At 49.0% G+C, this 27503-nt stretch overlaps 12 protein-coding genes across 12 annotated transcripts; 8 read left to right on the top strand and 4 right to left on the bottom strand.

Moving 5' to 3' along the window:
• Positions 1-586: 586 nt before the first annotated feature.
• On the top strand, positions 587-1630 carry EDB91DRAFT_1052064 (uncharacterized protein; the record flags this gene model as incomplete). Its single annotated transcript, XM_041313651.1, has 3 exons — positions 587-762; positions 812-1287; positions 1341-1630. The coding sequence occupies 3 exons, from the start codon at positions 587-589 to the stop codon at positions 1628-1630; spliced, it is 942 nt and encodes a 313-aa protein (XP_041177953.1).
• Positions 1631-1771: 141 nt separating this feature from the next.
• EDB91DRAFT_1128632 (aspartic peptidase domain-containing protein) lies at positions 1772-3907 on the bottom strand. The gene is made up of 6 exons (XM_041318531.1): positions 3561-3907; positions 3414-3502; positions 3303-3362; positions 2583-3253; positions 2460-2526; positions 1772-2412 (listed from the first exon to the last, which is right to left on the bottom strand). Exons 1-6 carry the CDS (start codon positions 3797-3799, stop codon positions 1874-1876), a joined length of 1665 nt encoding a protein of 554 aa, XP_041177952.1. The 5' UTR covers positions 3800-3907; the 3' UTR covers positions 1772-1873.
• A 493-nt stretch (positions 3908-4400) lies between these two features.
• On the top strand, positions 4401-6456 carry EDB91DRAFT_1279278 (aspartic peptidase domain-containing protein; the record flags this gene model as incomplete). The annotated part of the gene is made up of 7 exons (XM_041324703.1): positions 4401-4594; positions 4642-4775; positions 4836-4895; positions 4944-5382; positions 5431-5617; positions 5671-5743; positions 5797-6456. Coding segments are annotated over 7 exons (1578 nt in total), but the record flags the coding sequence as incomplete, so codon positions are not given.
• A 29-nt stretch (positions 6457-6485) lies between these two features.
• On the top strand, positions 6486-8815 carry EDB91DRAFT_306453 (dynactin p62 family-domain-containing protein). The gene is made up of 5 exons (XM_041326793.1): positions 6486-6921; positions 6970-7172; positions 7225-7648; positions 7709-8336; positions 8399-8815. The coding sequence occupies exons 1-5, from the start codon at positions 6683-6685 to the stop codon at positions 8576-8578; spliced, it is 1674 nt and encodes a 557-aa protein (XP_041177950.1). The 5' UTR covers positions 6486-6682; the 3' UTR covers positions 8579-8815.
• EDB91DRAFT_306284 (uncharacterized protein) lies at positions 8816-10773 on the top strand. The gene is made up of 5 exons (XM_041326792.1): positions 8816-9327; positions 9380-9642; positions 9697-9865; positions 9917-10306; positions 10360-10773. Exons 1-5 carry the CDS (start codon positions 9052-9054, stop codon positions 10480-10482), a joined length of 1221 nt encoding a protein of 406 aa, XP_041177949.1. The 5' UTR covers positions 8816-9051; the 3' UTR covers positions 10483-10773.
• A 783-nt stretch (positions 10774-11556) lies between these two features.
• EDB91DRAFT_1247704 (uncharacterized protein) lies at positions 11557-13007 on the top strand (the record flags this gene model as incomplete). The annotated part of the gene is made up of 5 exons (XM_041322846.1): positions 11557-11841; positions 11895-12190; positions 12237-12408; positions 12472-12837; positions 12894-13007. 5 exons carry the CDS (start codon positions 11557-11559, stop codon positions 13005-13007), a joined length of 1233 nt encoding a protein of 410 aa, XP_041177948.1.
• Positions 13008-13278: 271 nt separating this feature from the next.
• On the top strand, positions 13279-15842 carry EDB91DRAFT_1128571 (uncharacterized protein). The gene is made up of 8 exons (XM_041318530.1): positions 13279-13706; positions 13756-13862; positions 13916-14227; positions 14284-14711; positions 14756-15199; positions 15255-15307; positions 15359-15413; positions 15466-15842. Exons 1-8 carry the CDS (start codon positions 13413-13415, stop codon positions 15714-15716), a joined length of 1944 nt encoding a protein of 647 aa, XP_041177947.1. The 5' UTR covers positions 13279-13412; the 3' UTR covers positions 15717-15842.
• A 91-nt stretch (positions 15843-15933) lies between these two features.
• EDB91DRAFT_1279244 (uncharacterized protein) lies at positions 15934-18296 on the top strand. Its single transcript, XM_041324702.1, has 8 exons — positions 15934-16531; positions 16584-16760; positions 16810-16952; positions 17002-17164; positions 17227-17405; positions 17462-17537; positions 17596-17691; positions 17742-18296. The coding sequence occupies exons 1-8, from the start codon at positions 16238-16240 to the stop codon at positions 17940-17942; spliced, it is 1329 nt and encodes a 442-aa protein (XP_041177946.1). The 5' UTR covers positions 15934-16237; the 3' UTR covers positions 17943-18296.
• Positions 18219-20219, bottom strand: EDB91DRAFT_306106 (uncharacterized protein). The gene is made up of 5 exons (XM_041326791.1): positions 19912-20219; positions 19794-19847; positions 19463-19736; positions 19014-19376; positions 18219-18950 (listed from the first exon to the last, which is right to left on the bottom strand). The coding sequence occupies exons 1-5, from the start codon at positions 20047-20049 to the stop codon at positions 18496-18498; spliced, it is 1284 nt and encodes a 427-aa protein (XP_041177945.1). The 5' UTR covers positions 20050-20219; the 3' UTR covers positions 18219-18495.
• Position 20220: 1 nt separating this feature from the next.
• EDB91DRAFT_305869 (uncharacterized protein) lies at positions 20221-21094 on the bottom strand. The gene is made up of 5 exons (XM_041326790.1): positions 20916-21094; positions 20724-20870; positions 20665-20675; positions 20590-20604; positions 20221-20539 (listed from the first exon to the last, which is right to left on the bottom strand). Exons 1-5 carry the CDS (start codon positions 21007-21009, stop codon positions 20447-20449), a joined length of 360 nt encoding a protein of 119 aa, XP_041177944.1. The 5' UTR covers positions 21010-21094; the 3' UTR covers positions 20221-20446.
• Positions 21095-21122: 28 nt separating this feature from the next.
• Positions 21123-23306, top strand: EDB91DRAFT_1128537 (uncharacterized protein). The gene is made up of 6 exons (XM_041318529.1): positions 21123-21193; positions 21246-21444; positions 21494-22136; positions 22197-22530; positions 22591-22982; positions 23046-23306. The coding sequence occupies exons 2-6, from the start codon at positions 21273-21275 to the stop codon at positions 23098-23100; spliced, it is 1596 nt and encodes a 531-aa protein (XP_041177943.1). The 5' UTR covers positions 21123-21193; positions 21246-21272; the 3' UTR covers positions 23101-23306.
• Positions 23307-23866: 560 nt separating this feature from the next.
• On the bottom strand, positions 23867-25316 carry EDB91DRAFT_1081478 (uncharacterized protein; the record flags this gene model as incomplete). The annotated part of the gene is made up of 5 exons (XM_041315384.1): positions 23867-24235; positions 24373-24637; positions 24662-24813; positions 24892-25111; positions 25159-25316. 5 exons carry the CDS (start codon positions 25314-25316, stop codon positions 23867-23869), a joined length of 1164 nt encoding a protein of 387 aa, XP_041177942.1.
• Positions 25317-27503: the final 2187 nt, after the last annotated feature.

The raw sequence follows: 27503 nt of genomic DNA, 5'->3' as shown, positions 1-27503 counted from the left end.
AACCAGCCGTTCTGGGACGACCGGGTACGATATTTACGCCGGACCGAACGAACGACTGTTTTGGTATGCCTCCTTTGAATGCCCGCCGCATCTGCCAATAGCTGCCATCCACCGTGATACTAGGCTACAGCCTCAACTGCGACCTCCTGCCCTGGCGCTACCTCTCACGTCCCATTGAACCTCGCAGTACCCGCGATAAGCTATATTTGATCATATCTCCACGTCGGACCCAGGCTAGTCACGGGACTGTAACGTGCATTTGCACGTCCACCGGCCCAGACGATTCACAAAGGGCATAACTCGCTCTCAGGTTCCTTTGGCTCTCCTACAATCGAACCGTACGGCATCCACCGTAATTACACTAGTGCTACATAGGCGGACGAAGCGCATAACGTGCTCCCTTGCAATAGAACCGTACGTCACTACAGCATCCATTGATATGAATCCGAGTCATCAAATGATGCTTTTGTCCCGCACTGCTCCTGAGCCACCCCGCATTTCTCCATACGTATTTATACTGCATCGTTGACGTTCCTGCAACCTCCACCGCCTGAACCATCCCCACTATCCCATTACCTCAATATCGATGGAGGTCAACAATAACTACGATTTCTCGCTCCCAGTGGCATCATTGCTTCGTGTAGGCACATCTCAGGCCCACGAAGCCGCAGAGAACAGTCAAGGTGGCGTCCGGCTCGTAAAGGGTGAGCTGGACAAGGAAGAATATGTGTATTTCTTAATGATGCTGTGGCATGTATACGAGTAAGCCTCATCCAGAGTCACCCTGTGTATGTATATTGACATGACGTAGCGAACTCGAGCGGGGTCTAGAGACGCATGCGTCATACCCGACGCTACAACCGACCTACAATCCTACATTGCTTGCTCGCACTCCGAGCCTCTCCCAAGACATATCGTATTTACTTGGAGTCCCAGAAGGAGAATGGCAGATGCACCCATCACATAGCTCATTGATGGCGTCCCCTCCCAAATCCTTTGTGGATTATACCACGCGCCTCCGAGAGCTCTCCGGATGTTCAGACCCATCGCGATTACTCGCACATGCTTACGTGCGCTATCTCGGCGATATGAGCGGTGGCCAGTTCATACGAAGGCGTATCGCCAAGGCATACAACCTAGATCTCGACCGAGGATCTGGAATTCAATTCTATGATTTTAAGAAATTGGACAGTAGTGAATCTGCGAACATGGGAGATCTCAAGAAGATCAAGGAATGGTACAGAGATGGAATGAACTCTGGCATCGGTGATGACGTCACGTTGAAAGGTCCGCTTATCATCTTCAGGATATTCCGCGTTTGCTAAACCTTGGTTTACCAGCGGCAATACTGGAAGAGGCCAATGATGCCTTCAAGCTCAATGCTAGCATCTTTGAGCTACTAGGGGGTCCGGAGAGCCGAGTCGACCAACCACAGCAGCCAGCTGTTTCGGAGCCGAAACAGTCTAAGGCGCTGTATGAGCCAATACTGGTTTCCTTTGGTGGCCTCCTTTCAGTGGCAATGACAGTGGGCCTGGCTCATTTCGTCCTCGTGGGCACTGGCAGCATGAGTGGTAATTGCGCACTCAGGGGGGTGGAGTATTGGTTACGAAGTTTTCTGTCCGCGGCATAATGATTCTGAGACGCATTTTATTTCCTACGGATTGGAAAGGACATTCTAAACCTCGTTGTAGCATACACATTGTACAGAAGACAGGATTGCGTGTACCCTAGTTTCATGAAATGGTCATCTTATGTTTCACCGTAGTTCCGAATAAACACAATGAACGGAAGTAGCCAGCTACTATTAATGTCCTGCGGTGGGATAAGTTGGACAGCATCTAATAGACTACATATATAGTTCGCCTCGCAGAGATCACCGGCTTCTTGCGAATGCATCCTTTCCGTATTCCTCCTCAAAATCTACAGTCGACGCCCGATGCATCGGTTGCATAACGAGACTCGCCGTACTCTGGGAGTCCTGCAACTGCGCATAGGAACCGTTCTTGAAATCGCTCCCAGGAGCGGTCCCACCCTTCTGCTGCGCAGCATTCTTGGCAGCTTTCTTTGCCAGCCGCTTGCGTCGACAGCAACAACGCCATACGCAATAGCTGACTAGCAAAATCACAAACACCAGGCATCCGGCAAGGATATAAGGCCAACGACTTAGAACCAGTTCTTCGTACTGTTGCTTTTTTTCCGTGGCGCTCTCGGGCGAGTGCTGTTCCTGCGATGCAGGAAGCAGGGCGTATTGGGAGGAGTTGATTAGGTTTTGCCCGTTTAGTCGGACCTGGATAAAGTCATTGACAGCAGATTCGACGTTCGTGAGGGGGAACAATTGGACGTAGGGATTATCGGAATTTGAGCCGCCATTGACAAAATTTCCATAGTTTATCAGGGTATAAGTGTTTCGCACTGAGAGGGTGTCAAATAAGCGTTGTCAAAACAGATCAACAACCTACAGAAAGCCATTCCCAAGATCATATCATACTCTCCGAGAAGACTGAATGCAGATGTGACTGGTTGAAACTTTGTGGTCCAGATTTAGAACTAAGCGCATGATGCGCAGCAACTGTGTTACATACCATTCCCAAGCAAGCGGTGTTCCCGTTCGAGAAGGTCACTCCAAAGTCGCTCGACGACACGTCGAGTGGGTGAATAGGATATGCAACACCCCCAAAATTGAAGGTAACATTAATGAGCTGCCCGCAAGGGACCAGCCAAGCCTGGCTTGATGTCGACCATTCGGCCCCTTGTACACGCCCATAAATGGCGTCCGACACCGATCGAGGCACTTGAGGCAAGGTGAAACCAGAGTCTAAAACTCCCACTATTTGACCGCTAGGAGCTTTAGGGACGATTGATGAATATTGTATCACCTGTCCATCAGGTCCAATGATGCCATTGTTCTTGTCTGTTAGAATTTGCCAATGCTGATCCTCGTCAGTGACTTGATAAACCTTCTCTATCGATAACTTTGTCATGCTCGTGATGTTCTCGAATCCTGGAACGACTTCTCCGATGGTAAATTGACCAGTGATATTACTCCCTGGGTCTCCGTTGCGATTGAGCATCATAGTCATGTAGTTGCTGGAGGACGAGGTCTGTTGGAAAATTCTGTTGAGTGGGTTGTTCCCCGAGCTGGCGCCGAGTTTCTTGTATATCGAAGAACCAGAATTTGGGCCAAGGCCAATGAGACCATCGTACCCTTCAGCATGAATATTTGCAGAGAACGATGAAGTGTTTGTGACAAGTACTGCACTGGGTGTCAGTAGATGATCAGTAATGTAAGAAAAGACACAGACGGAATGCCTGGTCGCTGACAGACTGCCCAGCAAGTTCAAAGGGTGCGGTATATATGTTGCCTGGCTATGGAGGTCATGAATCCGTAAAAGGTGTAACGTTGTGCGACTGACCAGCAGCTGTTCCAACGGCGTATGAAAGTGTCAGAGAGTTGCCGGTGTCTTTGGCTCCGGATACTGAGCCATTCACCCATAGATCAGAGCTAAAAACAGGCGCATGATCAAATACCTGCAGCTTAAGTGAGGTTTCGAGAGGATTACCTTCCGGTGTCTAACATCACAGATATATTCTGACCACCGAGCGTGATATTGGTGTAGTAGAAAGAGTTTTGCGTGTTTCCGACGGGCACTATGCCATTGGAAGACGACTGACGAGGGAAATGGACATTCGGGTTGCTAGTAGGTGTTTCAACACGGACATCGAAAGGGATTCGGAGAGCAATGACCGAAAGCGAACACAGAGAAGAAATAAAGGAGAGTGTAATGAACGAGCGCATCATAACGCTGCCAAAGCGTTAAATAATATGTTAGGGAACAGGATAGAAATGAGAACGTAAAGAGTTGAGAGCAATATTTGGTGGGACAAGCCCGTGCACAGCATTACAGGGCTCTCATGTCAACGACTTCCAAGTGTCTTCTCTTCCCACCGCAAACCCAGCGTTATAGTAACCATTGATACATAGTGGAATGAAGGGGGCTCAAGTGACTACGTGAGTGGCTAGGAGCGATTCTGATTTTCAGTGCTGAGTGACATTGCCAGACAATCGCAGACAGTATACCAGTACGTGTACGTACAAATTTTGATCCTAGGCAGACCAAATAGACGGAAGACTCAACTGCAGGTTGTGCTTCAGGTTGTGATATGAAACAGACGACCAAACGTGATGCATGATGCATGCAATGCGGTAGGACGTGTTCGAAAATGGTGAGCCCTAGCTACTTAGGTGAAACGAGCGCCCGATCAACTCATAATATACCCAGGCAGTGCTTGTCAACGTAAACCATGCAGCTCCCTCATATAAACTTATGTAACAGCTGTACGTAGAACTCAACACCCCATTCTATCTGTCCTTTCTTCTTACTTCTAGTGTTATGAGGTTGTCTCCGCTCCTTTTCTCCCTTGGTTTTTTGGCCGCCTTGGACATCGTAAATGGCGTTCACCTCGAACTCCGTGGAAAGACTGGAATTTCTAGTTCCAACCTTCAGAGAAGGGCAAGCATGAGCGGCCTCCAAACAAATGTACAAGATTCCCAGAATATCCAGTACATGACAAACATCACCTTGAACGGGCAGCTGTTCGATGTTTTGATCGACACTGGCAGGAAAGTTTACCCATTTCTAGTGATGATTTTGAAACCCAACATCCTGACAATAATATTACCTTCAGCTCTGATCTCTTTGTAACCTCTCAGGTTCCTGGGGCAGTTGACCAGAACTTCCAAGCTGCGGTTGAATATGCTTCTGGAGCCGCTTACGGTAAGCTGTGTAATACTTCTGGACAATAGGAAGTCATACCTCATTTCCGCTCGCCTCAAGGGGACGTCTTCTCAGCTACAATGGAATTCGCTGGGTATCAGATCGAAGCCCAATATTTCAGTGTGTATAGTGCCCTTTCTGCCGTCATATATATTGATCGATACACAGTATTTGCAAATTCGTCGGGTCAATCTGGTGATGGTCTCATCGGTCTGGGGCCATACTCCGGCTCTGTAATTAGAATGATTGGTGGGACAGCGGCCGCAGACCCACCTCTTGACCGAATCTTTCACTCTAACGACAGCATATCGAACTTCCTCGCTGTTCTTCTCGACCGCTCTGATGACCCCGACGAACCTTATCCAGGCGACCTAACCATCGGGGAAGTCGTGACTAACTATGAGGATGTTTACACCCAGCCTCAACTCCCTGTCACATCGGTCATGGTACCCGGGAACCAGCATTGGATGACATTACTTGATGAGAATGGGATTATTGGTCCAGACGGTCAACCTATTACCATTACGACCCAAGTGACGAATACATCCTATCCTAAGAACGCAACTGTCGTCTTTGATACAGGTTTCACGCTCCCACAAGTTCCTTCGTAAGTGTCTTGCGGGAGACTATAATCTTTTCTGATATCTCATGGCAGGTACGTTGCTGAAGCCCTTTACGCCAACGTTCCTGGTGCTTCCTTGACGACCCTCTCGGGAGGAGAAATTTGGACACTACCCTGTGATCAAGAACTTAACGCGACATTCTTGTTCGCAGGAATCCAGTTCCCTATCCACCCGCTTGATCTCAACTTTGACATGGGCGACAACCAGTGCGTCGGAGCTGTGAGTCTGCAACCATTTAGTTTTTGCCAGCTTTTATAATTCCCGTTAATAAGTTCCAACCATTCTCGTACGATAATGCGGTGGATGGCGTAATAACGTACGATATGGTCCTCGGCATGGCCTTCTGTGAGTGTGGACACCTACTATTCTAGGACGTTCAGGTCCTAAAAGCTTAACAGTGCGCAACGCATACCTCCTGATCAATTTCGGCTCCTTTGTCGACGAGGCACCTCCTGGCACCAATTCCCCGTACATCCAATTGCTGCCAATCACTAATGCTAGTCTAGCCTCTGTGGACTTTGCGCAAGTGCGCTTGGCCAACGGCTCAGCCAATGTCGATGACCTCTCCTATCATTCCTCGACCACGACAACAACCACGACAACGACCACAACAACAAAGTCCAGCCTGCCAGTATGGGCGATTGGTGTTATCTTCGCCAGCGTTATCTTGTTTCTCTTCCTTCTGGTCGCTTGCATGTACTGTTGCCGTCGCATCCGCTCGCAGCGCGCTGCTGCTCCTACGCAGGCCGCATGGGTTCCCTACGGACCCCAGCACTACCGTCCGCTCTACGATCCCTCGCCGCAAGGAGCGGATGATATGCATATGGCGTCTAACGCGAACCCGAGTGACGCTGTTGGATACAAAAGTGCTTGGGATGCACACTACTGATTGAATGCCCGTCTTGTCGTACTACCCTGTTTTCTTGTGATACCACGTTGGTTCCTGCACTCTCCACACTTTCCACTCTGGACTTGCTTTGGACATTGTACTTACTGCTGCGCAGCAAAAATCACAACAGACGACTCGTCTACCCTACTTATGTAAATTGACATTCATGATTTCATCTATTGTTGAGAGAGCAGCCAGAATGAGGCACGAAAGAGCTCACCCGGCTACACACCCTTTCTACCTATCATCCGTGCAGTCAGCATTTGTTATTTCAATAGCTTTGTGGTGAGCTGGTGACTACGAGTCCGATTGTTTAAATTCCAAACAACGTGGATCTTACTAGTACTATACAAACGATCAACCTCCCTACGCTGTTACCGAGAACGTAGACAAGCATGGCGCCGACAATCCATTACTATTGTCCATGCCAGTCTGGAGAGTCAGTTCAGACGCCTCCGCCTCCGCATATGGCGTCTTCCTCTGCTAGTTTCCACCCTTTGCATAGCTTGTTCTTCTGCGAGGAATGTGATGCTGTTCGGTGCAATCGCTGCGTTTCCGTCGAAGTCAGTGGCTACTACTGTCCAAATTGCCTTTTCGAAGTCCCCAGCGCAAGCGTTCGCGCGGAAAAGAACAGGTAAACTGCTCATATTCTCTTGTTATGACTGTTGCTCATAATTGATAGATGTGCTCGAAATTGCTTTTCATGCCCTATATGCCGGTCAACTTTGCAAGTAGTCGCGTCTGACCCTCCTGATGGCGGCGATGGTCGTCCTTCCGTGTCTCTCAGCAACGTTGGAGAGCCTCCCTTCTTTCTTTATTGCAATCACTGCAGATGGGACTCTGCTGAAGTCGGGATAACATTTGAGAAACCAACAGGACTAGCTGGTGCGCTGCTCCACCCTTGCACACCAGTTTACATCTAATATCTATCTGATAGCACAGCTGCAAAAATTTGAAGACTCTGCGCCCGAATCCCTGGAGTTTGAGCGACTGAAAGAGCATTTTGAACCGTTCCTCCGTACATCATCTCTTTCTTCCGTGTCTCATATTCCGAGTACATCTTCTCACCATCTGCCTACTTCATCTGCTACAGCCGCTGCTTCCGCCGCCCTTGCGCGCGATGTTCCTGGTGTCGGGAAGTACAATCCTCTCGCTCGTAGTCGTGTGGGCCGCGACAGAACTGCAAACAAGGACGAGATGCCAGAGTACAAAAGTAGAATGGAGATTGGTGTCCTTGGTCAGCTGGGGTCTGAAGGAGATGGTTCGGATGTTGAGGCACTTCGGCGCATGGAAGACGTGGAGGAAATTGCGTCGCTTGAGCAAAGATGGGGAAACAGCTGGACCACCTCGCTCAGAACAAAGTGCGTGTCTGTTTGCCACGTGTTGGATAAGGTACTAAACTTGTGGTGTGCACTGATCAGCGATCTAAGACCTCTCCGGATTCCACTTCATTCCAAAGTCTCGAAGCGGTGTCCGTCCTGCAGGCACATCCTTATAAAACCAGAGCAGAAAGCACAGTCTGTGCGATACAAAATCAAGCTCGTAGCGGCCAACTATTTGCCAGCCATCACTGTAACCCTTCCCCACATTCAAGGGGCTGACGCTACTAGGCGTCCACCGGCTAAGGTACCAAATGCCTCAGATGACAGGAACGCTGGCGCTATGATGGCTGGAAAATCGTACCCCTTTCATCTCGCTCTGACAAATCCCCTCTATGATCCGATTCAAGTCCGACTTTCGGTTCAGCGAATGCATGTCACCGCGGCAACTGACGGCATTGCGCCAGAAAAGGCTCGCAGGACACCCTTTGCAGTTTCCCTGCCAACCTCTTCATTCCCTGTCGCTGCATTCGCCGAAGCATGGGAATACGATGACGACGACGACATGTTTGGGCTCGAGGACGATGAACTTGGTTTGGAACTGGGTCGAAGCCGAGACAAAGACGGCAAAGGGAAGGTCAAGACTGTAGGAGTCTTGGAAAAGAGGGCCAATGTTACAGTTGTGGGCGGTGAGGTTGTCATCGGGAAAGAAGCCCGGGGACAAGTCAAGGTACGCACTTACAAAAGCGCCTGTGGACCCTTTACTCATACTCAACCTCCTTCGGTTTGTAGTTCAATATGCTTGTATCCTACACGTATCGATCTGATGATCCACTACCTTCGGAGGATGGTGCGGGGACGCCCTCCCGCACAGTCGCCAAGACACCCGAAGTGAAGACATTCACTTTCTATACTGTCGTCGATATTGGTTCCATTCTACCTAGGGAAGAGAAGGTGGATCCGGATATCTAATGCCAGTATGTGCGCCTTTATCACCGCATTGCCACGCATACGTACGCCTTTTTGTCCGCACGTCGTGTGGATGATGCTTTTGCTGTGTTGTGGCAACTTAAAATCTGATACCCCCCGAAGGTCGTCGAATCTTTGAATGCCGGTGTAGGCTAAGGAGTCGCAATGAGCTAGCTGAACCCTGGAATTGGAGGAGAATCATGACTTATTTTCGAAGTCCGCCATGTACGTGGGAGCTGAGCGGCAGTAGTTGCTGGTGCAGTGTCTATCAAATCATTGATCATGATGACTGGAGTCCACTCTCGACGCTATCTTCACAGAACTGCGGTTCCGAACTGGGCACCGCAGTACAGCATGGAAATGACTCAGTCAGATCATTTCTGCTTATGCGAGCGCCAACATTGTCTAACGCCTTGCTATAAACATCTGGACCGAGATGTGATGAGGGTTTGACACCTCGTACCTCGCAGATCAAAATGGAGTCAGTTCCCCCTTTATATACTCCTTCCCCACCTTCCCCGTCATACTCGACAGAGCTTCTCCCGGGAGAAAAAACTGTTGAGGAGACTCGACGCCGGGCTGGTCTGCAAACTCAGAACACCGGAGTCTTTCGTAGGATAACAGACAACATCACGCTTGTTTTAAGAGATCAACAGCCAGGGAGCATAAAGCCCGTTTATGGTAGAAATGCACTCGTTCGAGGTCACATATCTCTGCGAAGTTCAGAGGGCCTCACGGAGGTCACCTTGAAGGTATGGGTTACGTCTTTCTTGCCGATAGCTTTTATCTTATTGTCTGCAATAGCTTGATGGCTACATTCGTGTTGAGATATCAGGGGCAGCCCTCACCACATCGGTTGCATCCGATTCGTATTCTTTGTGGAGTTCTTCATCTACTGAGCCTTGTCCTAAGACCCTCCCCTTTACAATATTCTTCCCTTCTACTTTCAAGGACGGGAGTCAAACGCGACCTTTACCCCCCTCATTCGAGGACACGTGTTCCTACACCCTTCGTGTCGTAGTTTCAAAACCTCGACGATTCATATCTTCATTGCGCTCTAGTGATTCGTGAGCATGAATAGTAATTTTAAACACTCACATTTCCTGACGCCACGATCGCAGCCTTGTGGTACCCGTATGCTACAATCCACGTTCTCGCCCGCACACCCCCATACTTCCGAGCGACGCACCGTTCATGACTACGGTAAAAACTTCCCCGGAAGAATGGCATCAAGTGCTCTGCACCATGAACGCAACAAACCGATCTAAGCTCACGCCAGTACAATGTCTTGTAAGCATCTCAAACCAACCCTGTGCTCATTAGTCCTGACTACTTTGGTAGCTATTTATTCCTTCAGTACAAATTTATCCACTGTCTGAGACCATACCGTTCCACCTCCAATTGCGTGCCCCACCGAGCTCATTAGCCCCCTTCCTTGAAAAATCTCCACCTGATTGCAGCCTTCCTATGCCCTCCTCAGGGGGAATCTCCATCCGCGTCTACATACTTCGCCAAGTAGTTCTCAAAGTCTTCGAAGACCAAAAAACGACATCCAGTCGAATATTAGGGGAAGCTAAATTGACATACTCTGCTCCTCTACCCGAGAATCATCACTCGTATCGCAACCGCCCCCTTGGCGAGGGCATTGATTGTCTGGACTGGGATGGCGAACTGCGATGTACCGAAGATGTGACAGTCGCAAGCTTCGTTACAAACACGGTCTCAGTTAGAGTGAGACTTGAACTGTGGTTCCTATCACATCCCTTCTGACGATATGTTTTCAGGATTTTATTGTGCTATCTCTCGATCCTCTGCAACCAATGAAGTGTCCGCTTCTTGCATTAAAACAGAGTCATCCGATTCGTCTGGTGACTGACCCGTGGTCGGATCAAGCAGTGGCTTGGTAGAAAGGATCGACGTACTCCGCACGGTTTCCACTCCACTCTATTATATTCGGCTATTTTGGTCGGGAAATGTATAGATAGTAACTTAAGTTCACATATTACTTGACCGTTTACTAATCTTTCTATTAATGACTACCAGATTATATTTCCTAGTCAGATGATTGGCGGACCTTCACTAAGTAGAACTGTAGTATGCGGGGCCCGCTTGGGGATTTTCTTACTATACTTGCTGGAATATGCACATTCTTTGTCACCAACCGAATGAGACTCCCTTTTCAAGTTGTATGATGGAGATAGCACCGTCGGAACTGCATTGAAAGTGTAGCTAACTACAGTCACTGCCCTACGCCACTAGACGGTTAGACATCCAAAAATAGGAAATCTAGCTGCATTGCTCTGCCATCACTGAACCACTGCAGGATGAATCAAGGCATGATGGGACGTATCCTTGCGTTTGCCAAGCGACAACAGCGCAGGTGAGGCGCTGTCCCTGATGAGATTACAACACACTAACAGCCTCGTGCCCCGTCATTAGAAATCGTCTAATTGACAGCGATCCTTCTCCACAGGAACATGGTGTCAGCAGGGTCCTCACCACCAATGGGGGCTCTTGCTTCAGTGTGGGGAAACCGTCACGGGTGAACATAACAAAGGCTGGCCCTGCCAGTGGCTGACTCCAAGCCCTGTAGATCTAAGTACTGTCGTGAGCGTCCGCCGGCAGTGCCTAAGATAGGTCACGTTCCGCCAAGGTTTACATCATCATCGCTGCATTTGATTCACGCGACTTCACGCGTTCACTTCCGTTGACCGAGCATAGCAAGAAATACAGGATATCGCTGTTAAAGCGCTCTCACGGCCCACCGGTTTAGCATCTTTTCAACTTGATCTTGATGCCGTCATGCACTTAACCGTCTTTCGCATCACTCATAGCCGCTGAATGGCGCGGATCCACGTTTTATCCGGAAGTGATGCAACTGTCAACACCACCGGCTCAATCATGGATATAAAGAGTCAGGCTCTGCTCCCCAGAGCCCTCGAACAACGAGTATCTAGTATCTCCTCTCTCTTCCGCATATCATGGAAACACTATCCATCCAGATGTTGCCAGAGTATACACCATCTACCCCTGCACCCGATTATTCCCCCAAACTACTTCCTGGTGAGAAGTGCATACAAAAGTCACCTCGCCTCACCCAACCGCATGCGGACAATGTATCATTTACTTACCGGGAAAGGGGGATGATCCTGACATTGAAGGACTGTCGTGAAGAGGATCGTCATCCAACCTTTGGTCTAGGGAGTACTATCCGAGGAGAAGTTGCACTTGACCATCGCCGGAGAGTTACAGCTGTTACAGCGAAGGTGTGTGGATCTGTTGGCATTCAACTGATGTCATCGTTAATGTTACCCCTCAGCTTGAAGGCCGTGTTCACCTTCCAGGGCAACCATCCAAAGTTGTTAATATTGTTTCAAAGGAGCGCACACTATGGGAGCGTTCCACTCTTAATGGAGAAACTTGCCCTAGCATCATGCCATTATCAATGTCCTTTCCAACTTCCTACCGAGAGCGTGGCCAGGATCGTCCTTTCCGTTTACCGCCGTCCTTTGAATTACCAAAACCGCGACGTGTGGCTATAGTTTACACATTGCAGATCATTGTGACAAGGTCGAGAAACGTCCCAATGATTGGCAGCAGGCTTTCGAGGCGAGTGTGCAGCAGACCCAGTGCATCTCGAAACTGACACCATCATCTTCAGGGAGGTACACATGAGCATTCACCTCAGATATCGCCCTCGAGTACGGCCATCAAGGCCGGTCCCAGATTGCTTTAGCGAGTTGAAACAATGCCCCGAGGATTGGATGGAGGACGTTTGGATCACGAAGCCATCCGTTGATGCAGGAAATGACGCATTCTTAGCACGCTGTCACGTGAGCCAACTTTCTCGCGAATGTCATTCAATAGCTCATGCTAGTTTATTTCTCCTATTCAAGTTCTTCTTCCCTTCTGTCCGTGTATTCACTGCTTCGGAAAAGATACCTTTCCATCTGCGACTAGAGACCTCGCCACTCTTCTTGCGCAGTCTTGCGAAGCTTTTTCTTCCTCACCAAGATCCCTCGGCAATAGAGGAAGTCTTGCACGTTTATATACTACGGCAGACCACCGTCAACGTTCAAGGCACTTCATTCAGTCATGAAGATGTTCTTGGCCGCGGACGAATGATGCTGCAATCATCATCCACTTCCAAAGTCGTATTGTCAGAATCGGAAGAGCCCGTGACGTGGAGCTGGAACGGCGAACTTCGGTGTGAAGTCCCCGTCTTGAGCACTGGTTTCACCACCAGTCAAATTAGCACCACGGTGAGCTGGCATCTCTTTTCTAACTGTCCAGAACCCAACTTATACTGAGATTTCAGGACTACATCGTACTGTCTTTACTACTTCCCCCTGGTCCATTGAGACCCGACCAGTCACTTCAACGGATCATCCCTATACGACTTGCTACAGAACCATGGATTGATCGTTCATGAATTTCACGAATCACAATGTGTTTGGACTACTGCACTGTATATTTATCCACATCCATACTGTCCACTATATCTTTATCGCTCCTTATACATACCTACTACTTTGTGCTATCAAGCTGACTTATAGTTTTTATATTATAGTTTCCAGATATCTGTACTCATGCTGTATCATATATGCGACCTTTATCTTTATACATAATATAGCTGTTCATGACTAGTCCATGAAATAGTTATTATTTCATCATTTTGCTAGTGCTGCAAATTGCATCCGTGAAATGATGTAATAGGTTCATGGCGTAGTGGCTACTAAAGGCTACTACTACTTGATCGGAGCAAGTTCTAACGCCCAATTCCCTTGTCGACTCGTCATGATGCTGCGCTCAGTTCCACACTCTTCCCCATACCACAATGACCATCTCAGACAAAATATACTCGCTAACTCACTCCCAGGAGACGCTCACCACAGCGCTCGCAGCCTCCCCGACATCATCGCCAGGGCATCTTGTAAAGACGCTCTATGAAGATCATCACAAGAAGCCCATAGCCTCCGGAGGATACCTGGAGACATTGATGGGCGTCCTGGATCGTAGCAATGCGAATGACACGCAGCCAATGCCGTCACTTGAACCTACGCAAGCGGATCTCGACTGTGCCGCCGAGTGCGGAAAATTTGGCAGTAGGCCAAGCGATTTGTTCTTGAAGGTGAGTGGAGCGGTGCCGACACGTAACCTTGACACATTATTTGAAAAAGATTTACTGTGACGTGCTTGCTGTACTCGAGACAAATTCTTGGGCTGGCGTAGTATCGCCCCCGTTGCTGGGTTCTAGAGGTGTCGTAAACCTGAGCATCATCTCCGTGTAATTATATGGTCATTTATTCCTTGTTCGTTTTGCGCTCATGCTTTGAGCAGCATTCCAGATATCATACAGCATCATTATGATTGCATCGTCCGCGCTGAGTCGGAAGTGTTTTTAGCAACTAACTTTTGGCAGGCGTCCAAGTCCGCTAGCAAAATATGCGATGCCTTGGTCGAACTATCGCGCAGAGCGATGACAAGGGGTAAGAAGGTCGTGGTGAAGATGATGTACGACCGTGCAAATTTAAAGATGCTCAGGGAAAGCCACCTTCTCGTCGATGACGCAGAAATGGCTAGTGATGAAATAAAGCTGCCCAAGAGAAGCGATATGCCAGGACTTGATTTCGAATTAGTGAATTTTCATCAGTGAGCACTTCCGGTTATCTCTCATACGCGAATTGCTATATCCTGGCAAATCATAGACCCGTTTTTGGGACGTTCCATTGCAAGTTCTTGATCGTGGACCGCAAAATGGCGCTCCTCAATTCGAACAATATTCAAGACCGTCCTAACGTGGAGATGATGGTCCATTTAGAGGGCCCAATCGTTGACAGTTTATATGATACTGCTCTCATTAGCTGGTTCAGGCCGATGCACCCACCCCTTCCGTTGCTCGATACCCGGTATCGGCCGCCTGAGGGAGGCTACAAGTTTGGAATAGACAATGAATATGCCACTACGTGGAATCTGGATGGCAGCAAAGGGGCGGAACTTTTTAATAACGTGGGGCAGGATGCCGGCGGCTTACACGACGGAGAAGAAGGGAAGGAAAAGTCTACCTCTTCGGGGGCTCTAAATGCAAGAATTCCATTCATATCAGGCGCCTATCAGACGATTACAGAGCACCTCAGTAAGCCATCATTTTTGTCCACTTCCCAGTCTGACACTATGCAGATGCCGGAGATCAGCCAGAAACACGTGCCAGTATCCAGTATGAGCCGCCTACATCGTCCGCAGACGAATACACCCCACATATTCTCCACGCACCTCACGGAGAATGTCCCATGGTGTTGGTGAACCGTGCACCGAATGGGAAGCCTGGGAATCAAAACAGCGCTTTACACAACGCGCAGGATGCAGCCTGGCTTGCAGGGCTGAAATATGCCCAGAGGAAAGTTTTCATTCAAAGCCCAACCTTCAACGCAGCCCCTGTTGTTGATGGTATCTTGAATGCAGTCAGGCGCGGCATTGAGTGCACTTTGTATATAGATGTGGGCTTTAATGATGGTGGAGAGGCACTTCCTGGACAAGGAGGCACGAATGAAGAGGTATCCAAAACAATGTTCGCACAGTTAACGGGCGAGGAGAAAGAGAAACTCAGGCTCTATTGGTATACTGGTATGTGCTTCTCCTGCGATGGGGTCTTTCAAATACTTACTTACATTTATGACAGGCAAGGATCAAATCAAGCCCATTAATGCGTCCGCACAGAAACGAAACTGCCATGTTCGTCTTATCTTTATGAAACTCCTGGGCAGAGCCCTCATCTGCTTCCAGGTGAAACTAATGATCATCGATGATTCGGTTGGGATCGTAGGCAACGGAAACCAGGGTATATCTGGTTCTAACCCACGGGCCACTCACTGATAAGTTATCAATTTCAGATACGCAGTCGTGGTATCATAGCCAAGAGGTGAACGTTATGATCGACAATCCTACAGTCTGCCAGGAATGGCTTGATGGCATCCGGGGAAATCAGAACACGCATTTGCACGAACTACAGAAAGATGGCATATATCGCGATAAGGACGGTAACCCACTTACGGACTCTACTGGTGTCGGATCTGGATTCAGAGGGACGGTCAAAGGAATCCAGGGGAGTATCGCGCGGGTTCGTGGAAAGGGTGGGTTTTAGGCACTTCTCTAGTGAAAACTCGGGTGTGGACGACAGTGTACGACTTATACATATATGTACACAAAGCTGCAGGCTGGTAGAGGCTGCTACAGCTACTTAAAGTTAAAGGCAATAATATTAACCCATGCACACGGAGGATATTTTAAGCCGAGTCGGCCGATGCCCATGTGGGGATGAGTAAGTCAGCCACAATTACAGACACAGAATGAAAACGTTCTTTCTCGCTTCTCGTCATCCAAATTTCATGAAAACTTGTCGTCCTGGGTTCGCCAGGTGTGGTTGCTTCAAAGCTCGAGAAACCAGCATTGAGAACATAGGGTAGATGTTGACAGAATCGAAGATGGTCGGGCGACCTTCACCGAATCTAACAGTAATTTAGCTGTGAACGCCGAACGGAGTGGGAAGCTTGGGTTAAGTATAGCCAGTGACCCGCATGGTCATTTTGACCTGCAGGACCGTTACTCATAGGACTCGATCCTCGAGAAGAAAATGGTGGTTCCGGACGTTGCTAATTCACTACCATGTTCTCCGCAACTGTAACCCTCCCCGGGTACCCTACTCCCTCGTCACAGGCTCATTCGCCAACGTATACCGCCGCTCCCCAGGCTCATGAATACCGGTTAGCTCATGATGCGCGTCTAAGTCCCAACCGGTCGCCGAGAGAATTTGTGAAGCAAACCAGAAATGGTGGTGTGAGTCTTCGGCTTGCAGGCCAAGATGATCAAACAGCGCTTCCCGTCTACGGTTACGGCGCGTCCGTGGAGGGCACTCTCGACATCCACAAGCGAGATGGTATCACGAGCGTCGAAGTTCAAGTGGGTGGATTAGCCGAATGAATAGGGGTTTATTCTGACACAGTCTCGCTAGATCGAAGGTACCCTCATGCTGGAAGAATCAGCTGAAGGCGGGACGACGAATTGCAAACTATGTCTCAATAAGAGTATTCTTTGGGTCAAGGACAGGATTTACGAAGCGCCATGCCCTCGTTCTCTTTCATTCTGTCTTCCTCTCCCAACTACTTTCTCAGACGGCGGAAAAACCTATGTATGTGAATGGTGCAAAGTTTGAACGGCGTCCTAATGATTACGAGTAGCCTCTCCCACCAACTCACGAGTCACACCTATCGGGCCTACCTGGATTTCGGGCGAGGGTAGATTATAGCATTAGCGTCATTGCTGTGAAACCGAACATCATACCGCATGCAGTCAAGTCGTCCTTGTTGTGGGGCGGAGATTGGTGTGTTTCCAGGTGCGATCGCCTTGATCTTACTTTTCACAGTTTACAGGGCTATATCGACTCCGTTTGAGTACCTTCCTCGCACTCGTCCATCCACCCCGATACCACCACCTCTGGTACCCGGTCAATGGGGAATAATCGAGACTCCGCAATGGAAGGTTTTCCCGACTTTGATTCACGCAAATCGGGGAGGACATGACATCATGGTTAAGGTTCGTCGATGCTGCGAATGCGTTGTATGCACACCCCAACCCTGATTGTGCTCGGGCATTAGTTATTTATCCCAGCCAGTCGAACATTCTGTATGAATCAGTCCATTCCTTTCCACATCATGTTCTCGTCTTCAGCAATGTCTCTTGCTGCATTTATGCCTTTGGGACCGATGGTAGCCACGTCTCCGAAAAAGCAGCGCACAAGAATACAGTTGCTGAGGCAGACGACTGTTGATGTCCGGTTGGTTCTTTCAACCATCTCTGTTTGATTACATGCTTAATACAGCTGCTCGACAGCAACACGTTCGAACTTGGCACACGCACTGACATATGGAGAATTGATTGTATTGGCGAAGGTGCCTTCAGACACGCAGTATGTCATATAGTGCATCTGCCAAAGATCACTTGACGATTGACGTGATTCCAATCAGGGTGATGGTCCACTCTGGGTCGCCTTCTCAGGAGAGATTTACATCAGTCCTGACATCAAGATCGGGGGTTTCAAGGCTGGCGGCTTTTCTATCAAGGTAGGCGCTTGCTTTCTGTTTATAGCCTCAGCTAAAACCTATTCATGAAGGATTGTATAGTCCTGACCATGACTCCGCCTGAACATTCCAAATCAGCTTTCAAGGAACTGCGACTCGCGGTTCCTATCCGGCTTGCAACGGACCCCTGCTCAGGATCGGGCTTGGCCGTATATAGCAGACGATATGGTCCTCCATCGATATCTTCCTCGGATGAACTCGGGGATGCTCCACAACTCGGCTACGACTCATGATGTCATGGAGAACTTTGGTTTATCACGATCGCGCTAGAATCGCATCAGTTCCATTTACGTATCGTAGAGCACTAACGATATCGCTAGCTGAGTCTATTTCTTGCGTCATACACTCCATACGTACGGTGTTGACGGACTGGCGGAAATGTCCATAATTCCACGCGTACGTGACAACCAAGGTAGGGTTCAAACTGTCGGTGTTCCTTCCCCATTTCCACTCGAATAAGCTACTTCACTCCGACATTGCGAAATAGCTCACGAAGTACAGAAACCCGCGCCATTTGGGTTCATCAGAATGGTACGTCGGCGTGGTTTAGATCAAAACTTCGACGGCGTGCCATCAAGAAGATCGAGCCTCGGCTGTGGAGCAAGCTGATTTCATGTGTAATCAGTCAAAGCGTCGTCATTGCGAATTTTTAAATGTGAGATAGGCGAGCCAAGGATCTAACCGCATCTAGAGTAACGACCGATTCCACCGGGGAAAGGGGGAAAAGAAACCCGAAGATAAGTGAAGTTTATATCTATGTCTATGTCTATTGATAAAACCAAAGGCTTAGTACCATATACTCCTCGTTCTGTGCGCAGGCTCGATATCATCCGTATCAATCCCATCAATACGCTCTTCTCCTCTTTCCAGTTTTTTGGCAAGATCCCAAAGATAGAAATCGATCAGCACACTGCTCGCTTCCCAGTTTGATTCACAAGAGATTATCTCATTTCGGATCTGCTCCACAGCGATGATGCTCGCAGCACGCAAGCTCATTTCTTCTTTCGATCCGAGACCGAGTTCCGTGCCGTTGCGCAGTTTGCGGATCAGAGATGCAGGATAGGTGAGGATGCGGAGGTGGTGTAGGATTTGAGGAACGCGGTAGTCTGCGAACATCGTTAGGTCGCTTATGAGGGGTCCGGAGAGTCCGGGGAAAATGGGGTGTGGGGTGTGTGCATTTTCAGGGTAGAAAGCTGCCCAGGTTTCTGCGACTAGAATTTGGGGCCGCTTCCAGAAACATACTGGAGAGCAAGGACGTCAGTCTTGCTGACTTGATGCCAGTGGACACTAGGATATTGACTTGCCTCGCCGTCCGTTGAACAGTTGTTCGTCTCTAAAACTCGGGAAGGAGTCCGTGACGAATTGGACGAGGTCAAGGGCCGTGCCTTGATTGCTGTGTCTTCTTTGGAAGGCATCAAGAAACCCTAGGTACGATCCCCCGAATTCCTGTGCGGCTATAAACACCAGAATGCATACATATAGGGAAAAGCTTACGTTACATAGTTTGGTGCCCACTTCGCGCATGATCGCTAAGCGCTCATTGAAAAGGGGCACTGGTTCAGTGGATTGAGGTGCAGCACGGAATATGTGAGCTATCAGCGAGTCTGGGCACAGTGTTTCTGAGGAATAAAATCTGGGATCGATGATGGGTATACCCTCCTCCAGTGCTGACAATCACGGGTCAGCATACATTCGGACTCGGAAAAAAAAAAACAAGGAAAAAAAGAAAGAAAAAAGTTGACAGATTGCTCACCTCGATTCAGAGCAGCTACTAGACTCCAGTACCCGGTGTGGACTGTTGTCGTTTCGCTTCCCCAGCTAGTTCGCCATTCGACGCCGTAGCGGTCTGGCTGGCCTTCTTTTTCAGACCAAAAACTGAAATTCAGAGAGGATATGAGAAATATCCAGTTCAGACATGCACCCGTGACTATATCGTCAGGGTCATATGGCTCCGGAGGGAATATGTGCAAGGGATGCGTGCGCCATGTGCGAGGAGTATAAGACTCGGAGGAGAGTTTTCGCAAAATCTGCGCGACTCGGTCAGATACCTGAAGCCCTCAGGTTACATCAAGATTTGGACTGACGTATTGGGCGGCTTTTTTGACCGCGTCGTTATTAATTTTGACGACATTTGTTTGCTGGTGTGGTCATCGTCAATCAAAAGAGCTTCTGGGCGAACGGCCGCTGGTCACGAAAACTTACTTCGAGGACAAACTCCGCACTTGAGATGACTGGGTTGGCGATGTGCACCGGGGAAGACGGTGGAGATTCTTCGATATGTTTTTCATTGAAGACGGGCGAACTAGGAGTTTCGACGGGTGATGTGTTACTGGTGAACATGATGGTACGGTTGTCCAGTGTGCAGTGGAGTTAAGAGTACTCCAATCAAAGGGCTATAGATTCCGTGCGTTTCCGCCTACTGAATGCAACGGAAGAGTACGGTCCTGTCTGGTCCTTGTCTGTTGCAATTGAAAGGGGTTTTTGGCTATTTGAATTAGCCTTTGTGACAACAGCGCCACAATTGAACTTTGTATGGACGAAGGAAGTTCGGCAATTGCGAAGATGGCAATTTGATGGACTCAATACGTAATTTATGTTCCCCTGAAAGTCCTACTGTACATAGGTGACGAGTGACTAGGAATACGAGTGATAGGAACGGAGTAAAAAGTACAAGTAACAGGAATGGAGCGTGAGTAAAGGCCAAGTTCATTGACATATGAACACGACGAGGGTATTATCAGTCCGAAGTCGAACCTCGGCGTTTCGGCAGGCTTTCTTCACCTCGCAGGACTTGCTCCCCGTGCTCCTTGACGTCTGGTTTACCAAGAGTCTGTAGAGACAAATCAATCAAACATATTAGAAGATAACTAAGTCACTGACTGTTCCGCGGATGACCTGAGTGCGTTGCGTGAAAGGTGATTAATAATACAAGTTACACGGACCACGGTATCATACCTGGGAATAACCTACCGGCGGGTCAATTTATATGCCTGAGTTACATGAACTGTACTCACCAAACACTTGTTCTTTGAAGGAAAGCGGCTGCTTTTTCTCCGCTGGAAGCTCAACTACGTTGATGTTGGGATCATTGCGGTCAACCTCGGATGGGAGACGAATCTGGTCCGCGGGAATACGTCCGCCATCACCAGGTGAAGTGGAAGCTAGAAGAGATTTAGGTACAAGCGAGGATCATGGAATAAAGGTACCTTGCTGGGGTGCAGTGTTGACTCTGGCTACCTTGGAAGGAGACCGGGGTGCATCATCTTTGGGTGATTTCTCATCGTGATGTGGGGAAGACATATTGACGGTATGGTGGGGGTCAGCGAGTTGGAATTGGACGGGATACTTTATAGATCTGGCAGTGAAATGACATCATGATCCTCGATCCAAAGTTCATGATTATGTAAGAAACGCGACTTTTCTTAGACTGATACGCCACAGGCTTGGTGTATACGAACTCCATTCGGTTTCTCAACTCTACTAGGTTCGAACTTTCTGTTATATCGGTTGACCAAATTTTTGCAATTAAAGCCAGACAATTGCAATCGTTAACCAGTCAAAGGATGGCTGAAGCATCCAAAGCGACCTCCTCGACGACTTACCCGACAAACATGACGAACCTTACAGATTTACAGCTGCGACAAACCATCACGCAGCTCTCCAATGCAGCCAACAACCCTACAAACCAGTTTCAGCACTACGTCTCCCCCGCACCCCAACAATCAACTTCCAAAGGTTTGTTTCGTCGTCTCGTTCATTCCTCCTCACTAATTACTCGAGCCAGCTTACCTTAAAAATGTCCACACCTGGTCAACAACAAATCCGAACAAGGCTACCCGCGCCCGTCATCGCACCGCAAAGAACACCGCCCCACCACCACCACCACCGACCGTCGTGACGCCCGTATACCAACCGCCCCCACCGCCAGTCGCACCCGTACCAGTCGCACCTCCTCTTCCGCCTAACCCACCCCGTCATCCACTTCCAGTAGTCCCCCAAGCTCTCCACTCCACATACGCCTCCCGCCTACGCACAGGGACGACCCTCCTCGTCCAGCCAATACTCACGCAGCCCTCTGCAGCAGCAGGAAACACAAGAGCCTCCACCCGTCGTGGAGGCATGATTAACTACGCCGAACCAGCCTCTGGCGACGAGTTCCCTGATGCCGGTGCTATTGAATCTGACGATTCAGACTTTGTGGCTAGTGGTGGTATGAGAACGACTTTGAGGACACGGAGAATGGGAACTGGCATGTCGGTTTTTCACTCGGGGAGTGGGATGTCCACGCCTCAGCCACAACCACCAGCGCGGCGTTCAACACCGATGCACAATGACAAGGGAGAGTTGGATCAGAGTTATTTAGGCATGATCCCCCCAAGTCGATTTATCAAAGGAAAGCCCGTCGCTCCAACTGCACATGAATATCCGTGCGTACTTCTGCCACTATTGGATCATCTAACAAATAACAAAGTGCACGTACATCTTAGTCCGCCGGATATGCTTCACGCACAAGCACAAATACGCGCCTCTCTAGTACCTATTCGGGTCGAATTTGAAACAGACACTCTGCGAATACGAGACTGCTTCGTTTGGAACTTGAACGAGACCCTCATCAAACCAGAATCATTCGCAAAAGTATTTTGCGCAGACCTCGATCTGCCTACCGTTCCATGGGTGGAGACAGTCGCCAATCAAATTCGTGCGCAGCTCGAAGATCACGAAGGCGTGGCATCGATGGATATCGGCGTAGACCGTGCCATGGATTTGGATCCGCATGTTGAAGGTGGCGATGAGGTTCCTGAATGTCGTGTTATCTTAAGCGTGCGTCGAGTTTTCTTATCGATAACGAATTTAGTTGCTTTACTGACGCTTTTTTTCCAGATCGACGTGCAAATAGCAGCACATCATCTACTGGACCATATAGAGTGGGACTTGCTCTCGCCACTGACACCTGAAGCATTCGCTTCCCAACTTTGTAATGAGCTGGGTTTATCAGGGGAGGCGGTGCCACTTATATCACATGCGATCCATGAAGAGCTTATAAAGCATAAGAAGGACGCTATTGAATGGGGCGTCATTGGTGGGGACAAGGAGGCTGAGGGGATGAAGGACAAGACGGGGCTCGGTATGGGTTGGGGGCGCACGAAGGGACCAAAGGTCTTACAGAGCGTATGGAGGGAATGGACGGAAGCAGAAGAGTTTAGAACAAGATTCGAGGTCCTCACCGCAGAAGAAGTAGAGAGGAGAGAAGTCGAAAAAGAGAGGGCGAGCAGGTACGTTGACGCCCCCATTCTCAAGATACTCTATTTATCCAAACATACTAACATACACCTCAGGCGGTTACGTCGCGAAACATCCAAGTTCCAAACTACAAGAACCAGACGACGATGATCTGGATGCATAATCCACCACACCTACTTTAGTGAGAGGGTTCTGTCCGGTTTAAATGTCATGCTGTCTGTCAATTCATGCGCGAGAAGATTCTTGACGTGACTGTACAGTTTATTGGATACAGTTTCCGTGCCTTGATGCATTGAATGCATCACGGATGCATCATACTGATGCATGAGCCGTACAGCACCGTGCACGAATTAACAACACTCACGCGTGCGTCCTTGACAGATGAGCCTGAGGTCAGGCGAGGGCTTGCCCTTGTTCTCAGTGAGTGTTCTGAGAAAATTATAAATGTTAGTGGTCTGTGCACGGTCCCGGATGGCTTGGCGGGGCATACATCCACCCCCTGGTCGCGCTGACTGGCATTGACGGCGCAACGGACAACTGGCTTGTTCATGAAGTGAGAGAGCGAGAAAAGACATCGAATGTTGATATTGATTCCAGTAACTCATTGACAAAGGGTATAATTCGTGAGTTTGGGAATCGAAAAACTCCGGCATTCAAGTACTAGTGTTCAACGGTACTATGTGGTTAGGTTCACAACTTCAGGAGAACTCGCATACGGATAATGCACATGTACTATCGTGAATACAGGAGGCGAAACCATTATTTGAACTTGGATACACTTGCCATATTATATGTGCTAAGTACTTTGCCTGATGCTGAGGCCTGAGGTAGTGTATGTCCTGGCTACTTGCATGATTGTCTAGTCCGTGGTATACTACGCTAGCATATACTGTAACATTAGGGAGCATTAGGGAATCTAGTTGTACCTTTGGAAACTTGACCATAGTTCGAAAAGAAGAGAATACGTAGGCCAGAGTATGTCAAGCCAGCCTTCTCTGCGTTTTAACATGTCAGCAGTTTCCGTGACGGCAGTGGATAATAGGATATTACGACCAACACCGCATGATGGACGGAGAGTTGCTAAGAGCTCCGCACTTCCTGGCTCCTTTGACTCTCCGAGTCTGGTACTGCTTGGAAGCGGGTCCAGCGTGATGCTGAAAAAGGGTGGTAGGTAGAAGTGCTTGCGAGCGATTGGGAAGGGTCCTTTACCGCCCTTTTTCAGCTGCTCGTAAGTCTTGCAAAGCGTCCATGTCGGCACGCCGATCAACACTAGTACTGTCAGCCACTTGACGCAAATTTCTTATGCAAGAACAGAGAAATCTACATAAGAAAAACGCACATCAACGTCGGTGATTTTTGAGTGAGACATTTCGAGGGCAAGGTAGAAAAAAAGCTCGCCCAAGGGTATATAGCAAGCTTTACTATATACACTTGGGCGAGATTTTTTTCCAGATAGTCTAAACGAAAAGCACGAGACGAGTTGACGTCATGTAAGCGTTCGTAGTCACTCGAATTGTCTGATGTCATGCTGTGCTGTCCACTTCCCGCCGTCATAGAACCCTTAGCATTTCCGTCGATTATGGTGACTTGCTTCAACTTGTAAGAAGCCTTACGCACTAGGAGGTCGCCTCCAATGACGATAAACCCTCGTTCATCTTCACCGCTCTCATCCGCAAGGCCTTTACCCCTTTCACCAAATCCTAGGTCTTACTTGTTGACATCGAGGACGCCCCCGCCGGCCTTCCTCATTATGTCATAGCGAAACTCCATGATCCTCGTTTCGACTACTGGCGGACAGAGCCATTCCAAAGACCCCGATGTCCGACGGTCCCAATGAGAAAGCTGCCGCCGGCCACCGTACTGCTATCGCGTGCGGCGAGCAGGAAGATGACTATGTCCTAGACCAGAGAAATTCCTTTAATCTCACCTTATGGGAAGTACCGCGAGTATGAAGAGTCGTTCAGAGACGAAGTTGAGGGGTACAGACGCCTTGCCACCCTTCAGGGTTCCGGCATCCCCCTGCTCTACGCTTCGGGTCGGGTCGTTCCTGGCCACGGTAAAGGTCGCGCCCATATCTCCCGGAGTGCTTCTCATGGAGCACATTCTAAGCGAGACGCTTGAAAAACACTCCGGATCTTCATTCTGTTCCTGGTTCTGCGTACTATGAGGTAGTCGAGGCCGTAAGCTCCCTCGGATCATATGGATAACATCGGATCATGTGGCGTTACATATGCCCAAATGCGACAATATCCTCGTTTCCCAACAACGGTTCTAGACGTGCGCTCCTCGTCGATTTCGGACGATGTGTCCTTCGTTTCCCTGATGAGCCTGATGACAAGTGGAAAGAGGTCGTCAGCTGTGAACATGATGAGTTGGAACCTTAGCGCTATATGCTCAAGCTAGGCATTTGGTGCGATGAGTGGCGCCCGGACGCAGTTTATGTTTTCTACGAGCCCGAAATGCATAAGCTCAGAAGAAAGTGAGACCATATATATCGTTGCCAATGGTATGCGCATTCACTACCTTGTACGCTCGTGACTGCCAACAAAACAGGAGCAGCGTGCGGTATCGTCAGTTGGCCAAGGCGTATAAACATGGCGCTTCGGCTGAGTAGAATTTAGGATACGTGTCACCGTTTATTTCCCTTATATTTCGCTATAATCACAGTCCCCTGGTAAAGGGCGATCAGCCCAGCTGTTGATTTCGCACAGGCGCCGCTATGAGATTACGCTGCCCATGGGTGTTGGGGACTGGCGATGTTACGATCATAATCACCTGAACAAATCCTTAATCCCCGTCATCGGTCGACCAACTTCTTATCGCCTTTTGCATCCAAGGGCCGGCGGTCGCTGCCAGTTCCAGACTGTTCTAGACCCCCGATTCTGCTTTCTCTTTTTGACACGAATATGACATTGATAAGGCCACGCACCAAGATCCTGGTCGATCTTCATTTCTACGCTCCACGACAAATACACAATACATGCGGCTGATGGGGGTTGTGTACTGAAAGCAAGTACTGCGTTTACCATCTCTTGGACAACAGCCGCTGCCGCGTGTCCAAACGAGTGCGCAATAATATCGTGCCCAAAGAACCTTGGAATCCATTCAGCAGCATCGGTCCGGCGCAAAGCGTGGCCCGTTATGGACCGTGGTCCCGGTGGCTTTCGGAATCGCATGTTTCCATTGCCAAAACATCAAATTGACAGCTGATTTCATATCGATAGCCCGGAATTGGGGGAATCGGGATCTTCGTGTATCTACTAATGCTATCACATTATCACTATTGATTAAAGCGCATTTTTGGAAGTTGGAATGGAACGACCGGGGATCTGGGACGGTGCAACTGATTGCGGAGTTTCTTGGAACGGTAATGGCGCGCCGGCGGGTGTTTGGAGTTCTGGACTTTGAGTCAGGCGCTTGATTTTTTTTGATCATGATCAGTGAGTCGGAGTACTGAGCTGCCAGACTCTTTCATTCTCGATCGATCGTATACAAGGGGCAAATACCCCCATGGCACGGGAATGAGGCGTGACGTGCGCTGAGTTTCTTACAACCCTTGCCTGGGCCTTGGAGTTTGTCTCCGTTAAAAAAGGGTTTATCATCCTCGGACCTTCGAGTTCATGTGGGCAGACGTGACTGGTATTCGTCGACGTTTCCAAGCAATTAAAGGTATACTTTAATAGCAGCCTCATGAGGGCCGTCGCACGTCGCACCCCTCTCTTTGATACCGTACCGCCGGCTCCACAAACACAAAAACGCTTAGAAGTTACAGCACGTCGGATCCCGTCCCATCCCATACTCCAGTGTCAATTGCTACATGTGATATATACTTGGCTGTTATGGCTACAACAATACATAAAGCCAAAACGTCGGACAAAGCAAATCAAAGGAGACCGCACGCATCAAAGATATACACATCCCAAGAGAATCCGTTCTATAATATCAATGGACACTTTTGAAATTAGTTGGAATCGCAACGAGTATGATACGAGTCGTTCATACTTACGTTTGTCGTTTACTACACAAACCCGAATGTATTCGGATGCACGGAGCGGTTAAGGGTCACAGAGACGTCAGCGCGACGGAACGGATGCATATGCGGGATGTCGATGAGCCTTCGGCATGTTGGGTAGTTGCGTTCCGTTACCCGTCCTTTCCCGGAGTGGTTGAGGGTCACAGAGACGTCAGTGCAACGGAACGGATGCATATGCGGGATGTCGATGAGCCTTCGGCATGTTAGGTAGTTGCGTTCCGTTACCCGTACTTTCCCGGATGCGCAGTCGGCAATGCTATGTTGGGTTGTCTATAGAGTCTGAGTCTCCTTTGAGTCGTTCGAGACGCTTCACTTCCGTCCTATAATGACGTATCATTCAATACAATTCGAGTCCGAGTCCTGGAAATGATGCACCAGTAGCACATTGTGCTCTCTGCTTGGATGGGAGGCATTTGAGCATTCGAACACCCCCGTCGCGATGCCTCTCGACTATTCTGTCTGCTTGGCGTGTTCATGGAGTATGAGTCTCCTTGAAGTAGTCCGAGACGCTTCATCTCCA

Source organism: Suillus paluster (genome assembly GCF_016628075.1).
Source record: "Suillus paluster strain FC165 chromosome Unknown EDB91scaffold_21, whole genome shotgun sequence".
Classification (NCBI taxonomy): domain Eukaryota; kingdom Fungi; phylum Basidiomycota; class Agaricomycetes; order Boletales; family Suillaceae; genus Suillus; species Suillus paluster.
The sequence above is the reverse complement of the archived record's forward strand: the minus strand, read 5'-3'. Positions and strand labels throughout refer to the sequence as shown.

Bases quoted from the DNA above. Each gene is read 5' to 3' on its own strand.
- EDB91DRAFT_306106 (XM_041326791.1), bottom strand. From the start codon at position 20,049: ATGTTCACCAGTAACACATCACCCGTCGAAACTCCTAGTTCGCCCGTC. The intron at 19,848-19,911 runs GTAAGTTTTCGT...TGACCACACCAG, and splicing joins GTGCGGAGTTTGTCCTCGAA to CAAACAAATGTCGTCAAAAT. The intron at 19,377-19,462 runs GTGAGCAATCTG...CGTGATTGTCAG, and splicing joins AGTAGCTGCTCTGAATCGAG to CACTGGAGGAGGGTATACCC.
- EDB91DRAFT_306453 (XM_041326793.1), top strand. From the start codon at position 6,683: ATGGCGCCGACAATCCATTACTATTGTCCATGCCAGTCTGGAGAGTCA. The intron at 6,922-6,969 runs GTAAACTGCTCA...CATAATTGATAG, and splicing joins GTTCGCGCGGAAAAGAACAG to ATGTGCTCGAAATTGCTTTT. The intron at 7,173-7,224 runs GTGCGCTGCTCC...TCTATCTGATAG, and splicing joins GAAACCAACAGGACTAGCTG to CACAGCTGCAAAAATTTGAA.
- EDB91DRAFT_306284 (XM_041326792.1), top strand. From the start codon at position 9,052: ATGGAGTCAGTTCCCCCTTTATATACTCCTTCCCCACCTTCCCCGTCA. The intron at 9,643-9,696 runs GTGAGCATGAAT...CCACGATCGCAG, and splicing joins TCATTGCGCTCTAGTGATTC to CCTTGTGGTACCCGTATGCT. The intron at 9,866-9,916 runs GTAAGCATCTCA...CTACTTTGGTAG, and splicing joins TCACGCCAGTACAATGTCTT to CTATTTATTCCTTCAGTACA.
- EDB91DRAFT_1128571 (XM_041318530.1), top strand. From the start codon at position 13,413: ATGACCATCTCAGACAAAATATACTCGCTAACTCACTCCCAGGAGACG. The intron at 14,228-14,283 runs GTGAGCACTTCC...GGCAAATCATAG, and splicing joins GAATTAGTGAATTTTCATCA to ACCCGTTTTTGGGACGTTCC. The intron at 15,200-15,254 runs GTATGTGCTTCT...CATTTATGACAG, and splicing joins CAGGCTCTATTGGTATACTG to GCAAGGATCAAATCAAGCCC.
- EDB91DRAFT_1128632 (XM_041318531.1), bottom strand. From the start codon at position 3,799: ATGATGCGCTCGTTCATTACACTCTCCTTTATTTCTTCTCTGTGTTCG. The intron at 3,363-3,413 runs GTCAGTCGCACA...CTCCATAGCCAG, and splicing joins CGCCGTTGGAACAGCTGCTG to GCAACATATATACCGCACCC. The intron at 2,413-2,459 runs GTAGGTTGTTGA...ACACCCTCTCAG, and splicing joins GATCTTGGGAATGGCTTTCT to TGCGAAACACTTATACCCTG.
- EDB91DRAFT_305869 (XM_041326790.1), bottom strand. From the start codon at position 21,009: ATGTCTTCCCCACATCACGATGAGAAATCACCCAAAGATGATGCACCC. The intron at 20,871-20,915 runs GTACCTTTATTC...AATCTCTTCTAG, and splicing joins CAACACTGCACCCCAGCAAG to CTTCCACTTCACCTGGTGAT.
- EDB91DRAFT_1128537 (XM_041318529.1), top strand. From the start codon at position 21,273: ATGGCTGAAGCATCCAAAGCGACCTCCTCGACGACTTACCCGACAAAC. The intron at 21,445-21,493 runs GTTTGTTTCGTC...TACTCGAGCCAG, and splicing joins CCAACAATCAACTTCCAAAG to CTTACCTTAAAAATGTCCAC. The intron at 22,531-22,590 runs GTGCGTCGAGTT...CTTTTTTTCCAG, and splicing joins AATGTCGTGTTATCTTAAGC to ATCGACGTGCAAATAGCAGC.
- EDB91DRAFT_1279244 (XM_041324702.1), top strand. From the start codon at position 16,238: ATGTTCTCCGCAACTGTAACCCTCCCCGGGTACCCTACTCCCTCGTCA. The intron at 17,165-17,226 runs GTTCGTCGATGC...CTCGGGCATTAG, and splicing joins GACATGACATCATGGTTAAG to TTATTTATCCCAGCCAGTCG. The intron at 17,538-17,595 runs GTATGTCATATA...GATTCCAATCAG, and splicing joins AAGGTGCCTTCAGACACGCA to GGTGATGGTCCACTCTGGGT.